The sequence below is a fragment of the Neophocaena asiaeorientalis genome, unplaced genomic scaffold (assembly GCF_003031525.2).
Source record: "Neophocaena asiaeorientalis asiaeorientalis breed wild unplaced genomic scaffold, Neophocaena_asiaeorientalis_V1.1 scaffold31, whole genome shotgun sequence".
In the NCBI taxonomy this organism is placed as follows: domain Eukaryota; kingdom Metazoa; phylum Chordata; class Mammalia; order Artiodactyla; family Phocoenidae; genus Neophocaena; species Neophocaena asiaeorientalis.
The window spans coordinates 1,943,870-1,949,528 of record NW_020175320.1 but is presented as its reverse complement, the minus strand read 5'-3'; the positions used below and the strand labels follow the sequence as shown (position 1 = coordinate 1,949,528).

The window sequence follows — 5,659 nt, the reverse complement described above, 5'->3', positions numbered from 1 at the left end:
GGGCCCCAAAAAAAAAAAAAAAAAAAAAAATAGTAGGTTTGTACCAGCTACATGTCAAGTACCTGTGGCACAGTTTTCTAGAATCACCGGAACCAGCTTTGGTTGTAGACAGTTTTGCACAATTTCCCAGTCATCCTTAAAAAGCTGACCTCCCATGTTTTTCTTTTAAGCAAACATCAAAATCCAATTCTACTCTCGGTCGTGCACAGTCTTTATAAAAGAAAGGAGTGCCCAGCATGTTGCACTGAAACCCTGACGTCCTTTAAGGGGCTCCCCTCTTTTTCCTACTATTCAACCCTGAAGAACTGGTGCCTGGTTCAGCCCTTCCACGGCTCCAGCCGCTCCTCGACAGCTCGAGACCCTTCCTCCCCAGGATCCTGCTGTCATTAGTCAAGGGATTCTTAGAGGTTACAGCGGGTCCGGGCAAACACCTGGCAGGGCACTGGAGCAGCCAGAGTCCAAGAATGTTATCGCGGCCACATACACCCGACCTGCCCCGGATCCCGCCCCGGCCACTCAGTGCGCGGCCAGGTCCTCCCGGCGGAAACCCACCTCCGGCCAGGAAGGAGCGCAGCCAGTAGAAATCTCTGCGGGCGGCTGGCCCTCCGGCTCCTGCCGCCTGCGGCATCGCGGGAGTTGGCTCGGCTGCTGCCAGGGCCGCCGCCGCCGCCGCCATCAGGACCAGGGCCGCGTCGGGAGCTTTGGTCGCCAATTTATAACCCAAGCGCCCTAGCCATGGCCAGAGCAGGCAGTGACAGGGCACCGACCGCCGCACGGCGGGACGGAACACCACAGGCGGCGCGGCGCTGGCTGATGGCGTAGGCCAGGGGCGGGGCCTGGGTCAAGGCCCGAAGCGGGAGTCGCCGGGGCTGGGCACCTCCCACTCTCCCCAGCCTCGCCCCACATCTCTACTTCTGGCCGCGCTGTGCAGGCGTCTTCTGTTACACGCGGAAGAAGGGAAGAATGGCCAGAGAGAAGGTCTATCCAAAACCCACCACCTCAGAAAGCACTCCCCCGCCCATCAACCCATATTGATCATTGTTCGACATGTAACCGTCCATCGGGCTGCCTTCTGACCTTCCCAAAATGAACCATTTCCAGAACCAACCTTTGGTTCCTCACTCTTTCCAGGAACTTCTGAAATTGCACTCTCTCCCACCTGATCAGCTCTACCTTCTCAGATCTTCTCGCTGAACCTCACATTCCGCCTCCCTAACCCACCCCCAACTAAGCTTCTATTCCACCCCCAACCCCTCTGCCAAAGAAATAATTGCTAAAGCAAGTTCTTCTTTCTTTGGGGTGCTACGAATTACACAAATACTTCTGCCTTGCCAGGACTTTCTGAATCTGTGCTTTGTGCTTAGCTCTAAAATTCCACCGCTCTACTCCCCACCAACTCCTAAACTCTCAGGAACCTCCCAGTTTCTTCTCCCTGACCCCGCTGTTTTACAAGACTATTTTTTTCAAACCACCCCTTACCCAGCACTATTCTCTTACTGTGCGTCCCTCATCACCTCCAACTTGAGCAAAATTCATACCTATTCTTTGTGACCAAAGTTGTTCTGAACTTTTATCCTCTTTTTTAGAAATTACCTATTATAATTTTCATTAATACTTACTCCAATCTTCCCTATTATTGACACTGGTCCCCACTTTCTCTTTCTATGGATATGCCTCTGCAAGGTGTTTCTAGCCAACATTTATCATTAACGGTGAGTCCAGATTTCAAATTTATTTTTTCCCATGCTCCCAATATTCAATTTCTACCAGAAAATACAGACCCATATAATAATGTCATTATTTATAATTTGCATGTCTAATGTGAAAAATTGAAAGCTCCCAAAAGTGGGGATGGTTGCATAACATTGTGAATGTAATTAATACTACTGAACTGTACACTTTAAAATGGTTAAAAGAGTAATTTTTTTTTTTTTTTTTGGCCGTGCGGCTTACGGAGCGACCAGGGATTGAACCCGTGCCCCCTGCAGTGGAAGTGCAGAGTCCTAACCACTGGACCGCCAGGGAATCCCTGAAGTATGTTTTATTACAATAAAAAAGTACAAGAAAAACCTCCCTAAGGTTTTTGTTTGTTTGTTTATTTATTTTGGGCTGAGTTGGGTCTTCATTGCTGCCCACGGGCTTTATCTAGTTGTGGCGAGCAGGGGCTACTCTTTGCTGTGGTGCACGGACTTCTTGTTGCAGTGGCTTCTCTTGTTGCAGAGCTCAGGCTCTAGGCGCACGGGCTTCAGTAGTTGTGGCTCGCAGGCTCTAGAGCACAGGCTCATAATTGTGGCACACGGGCTTAGTTGCTCCGCGGCATGTGGGATCTTACCAGACCAGGGCTCGAACCTGTGTCCCCTGCATTGGCAGGCGGATTCTTAACCACTATGCCACCAGCGAAGTCCCCAGGTTTTTTTTATGTAACAAAAAAAGACAAAGGTCTATGCTTTCGTATTACGTAACTAGCAAAGCTGTCCCAGCTCCTAGTGCTAATGTGTATTTTTCCCCGTCCTGTAAGCTGGTATTTTTTCCCTGTCCTGTAAGCTGTATCTCTTCTAATCCATTTCCGTTTCAAATGAGATGCACCTTACAAATTTAATTTATCACGTAATGGCCCTCAACTCCAAAACTCAATCCAGACCTAGGATGGAAAGTTTATATACATGATAACCGACAAGTCTAGTGACTTAAACATCCAATTATTTCTTCTCTACTCAGCTGGTTACAACTAAGCTACTCAACCTACAGATGTTATTACACTCACTCTCAGAGATCTTACCCAACCTCAGAGTTTTAAATACATTTATATGTAGTCATTGGGATGACTGCTAATCTCCAGCCCTTCCCACCCACTCTCCAAATCTATTGATCCATATTTCCCACATCTCCACCTGTATACCTAACTGGCATCTATTTATCATATCCAAAACTAAATTCCTAATCTTCTTTCCCAAACATGCTACTCCTGTAACCTTTCCTCATTTCATTAAATCACAACTCCAACCTCAGTCCATAAACATTGAGTAATTTCCTAATTAATCTCCCTGCTTTCTCTTGCTTCCTGCTTTCTGTTCCTAATATGGCAGCCAAAGCAATTCTTTAAAACCTAAAACAAATCTTGTCACACCTTATCCCCAAACCCTTCAATGGCTTCCCATATCACTTGGGGGAATTCTTAAAATGGTCTACTGGTTTCCTGTTATATCTCTGGCCTCAACTCCTAGAACTTCCTTCAGTCACACTGGCTTCTTTGTTCCTCATAAATACCTGGCATGATTCCCTCAGGGCCTCTGCACATGCTGTTCTTTCCACCTGTACTACTTTTCCCCTAGATATTCCATGTAACTTCCTCTTTCTATATCCTTCTTCAGGTTTTACACAAATGTAAGCTTCTCAAGGAGGCCTTTTCTGGCTGTAATATTTAAAATTACTACCCACTCCACCCTCACCCCTACCAAAACTCACTATCTCTTTTCTCTCCTTTAATTTTTTCCACAGAATTTACCAGTGCTTATAATATATATAAAATGTTTTTATTATTAGTTTTCCCCCACTAGAATGTAAGTTCCATGAAGGTAGGAATTATCTGTTTTGTTCATTTGATATGTTACTTGACACTGAATAGATGATATACAATGGTGCCTCTACTTAAAGACCAAGTCTTTCTATGTCTGTCTTTCACTGCTAGAATATCTAGCAACTAGTGGCCATAGGCTAAAGAAATGGAGAAAAATGAATCCCTTTCCTCAATGAATGTACTATTTCATGGAATGAATGTGAACCTAATAGTTAAATAAATAACATACACAAATAAAAAGTAGGGATGCAGAAAACAGACCATGTTTGTCAGAGATAATCAGGGAAGGAGGTAATTGAACAGGCTTTTGACACAGCCAAGCATGGGCCAGGGTAAACACACATACATGTATACACATGCATGCACATGTGCACACACACACACACACACACACACACAAATAAGGAAACTCAGCTTTGTCAAAGAACAAAGAATTGTCCAGTTTGCCTGTCTTAAGATTCTTGACACCCTCTCCGTGACTCCCCAACACTTGTATGGCAGACCACTGACCAATAGTATTAGAGAAATAGGTCAAGGTTATATCATGAACAGTTTCAATCTTGGGCTAAAGAGTTGAGACTTAATTTAGTGGCTAATAAGAAACTGGTGACAGCTATGTTTTAGAAGAATGAATCTGGGAGAGATGAATACAATAATTGGGAAGACAGTCACTGACAGATCTGACAGTAAAGAAGCCAGTTAGGAAGCTTTTGCAATAATCTAGGCAAGAGAGTTGATGAGAGCATGAAAATATAATCAGAAAGAAAATGGATGGAGGAGATAGCACCTTCTGGGCTTGCTAAGGAATTAAATATGGAAGGCAAGGAATAGGATAAGTCAAAACTGATGCAAAGTTTTTTGCTAGGGTGGTTAAAAGACTTGATGGACCGTTAACAGAAGAGGGAAAACAGAAAGAGGGACTGGTTTGGGACTTCCCTGGTGGCACAGTGGTTGAGAATATGCCTGCAAATGCAGGGGACACAGGTTCGAGCCCTGGTCCAGGACGATCCCACATGCCATGGAGCAACTAAGCCTGTACGCCACAACTACTGAAGCCTGTGCGCGTAGAGCCTGAGCTCTGCAACAAGAGAAGCCCACGCACCACAACGAAGAGTAGTCCCTGCTCACCGCAACCAGAGAAAGCCTGCGCGCAGTAACGAAGACCCAACACAGCCATAAATAAATAAATAGATAGATAGATAAATAAATAGATAGATTTAGAAAGAGTGACTGGTTTAAGGCATAGAAAGGGGATGAAAATGTTGGCACAAACTGTAAAGATGAAAAAATATACAGAATACCAAAGGACAAAGGTTTGGCAAAGGTTTTTGTTTTTGTTTTTTGTGGACCATTTTTAAAGTCCTTATTGAAGGGACTTCCCTGGTGGCACAGTGGTTAAAAATCCACCTGCCAGTGCAGGGGACACAGGTTCACAGGCTCTAGAGCGCAGGCTCAGTAGTTGTGGCACATGCCTTAGTTGCTCCGCGACATGTGGGATCTTGCCAGACCAGGGCTCGAACCCGTGTCTCCTGCATTGGCCGACGGATTCTTAACCACTGCACCACCAGGAAAGCCCCTGCTTCTGTTTTATGTTTTGGTTTTTTGGCCATGAGGCATGTGGGATCTTAGCTCTCTGACCAGGGATTGAACCCACACCCCCTGCAGTGGAAGGCGAAGTCTTAACCACTGGACCACCAGGGATGTCCCAGGCAGTTTTTTTTTTAATATGGGCAATACATGAATACCATATAGACTGGATATAGCAATAACTACCTAAAAAGACTTCTTTGGGGTCTTCCCTGGCAATCCAGTGGTTAAGACTCCACACTCCTGAGGCAGAGGGCACAGGTTCTATCCCTGGTAGGGGAACTAAGATCCCATATGCCGTAGGTCGCAGCTTAAATAAATAAATAAATGTAAAAAGCCTTCTTTGAAAGCTTCACCCAACCCCACACATACCCCGACGTTTCATGAAACAGGGATAAATCAATGTGCCTTTTATTATTATTATTATTATTATTGGTTTTCGCGGTAGAAAAGTCTTTTATTATATTAGTCAGGCCCCATCTGGCCTGGCCTAGA

General features: G+C 45.1%; 1 protein-coding gene across 3 annotated transcripts in view; it reads right to left on the bottom strand.

Moving 5' to 3' along the window:
* The window catches only part of SLC25A16 (solute carrier family 25 member 16), a 91,938-nt gene extending 91,153 nt beyond the window's left edge, over positions 1 to 785 (bottom strand). Inside the window, exon 1 of one of the 3 annotated variants that reach the window (XM_024765558.1) lies at positions 553 to 785. In XM_024765558.1, coding sequence (XP_024621326.1) covers positions 553 to 676 — 124 coding nt within the window. In that variant the 5' untranslated portion in view covers positions 677 to 785. The remainder of the gene's footprint in view (positions 1 to 552) is intronic. The other 2 variants (XM_024765559.1, XM_024765560.1) reach the window with 2 other exon arrangements.
* Between the last annotated feature and the right edge of the window lie 4,874 nt (positions 786 to 5,659).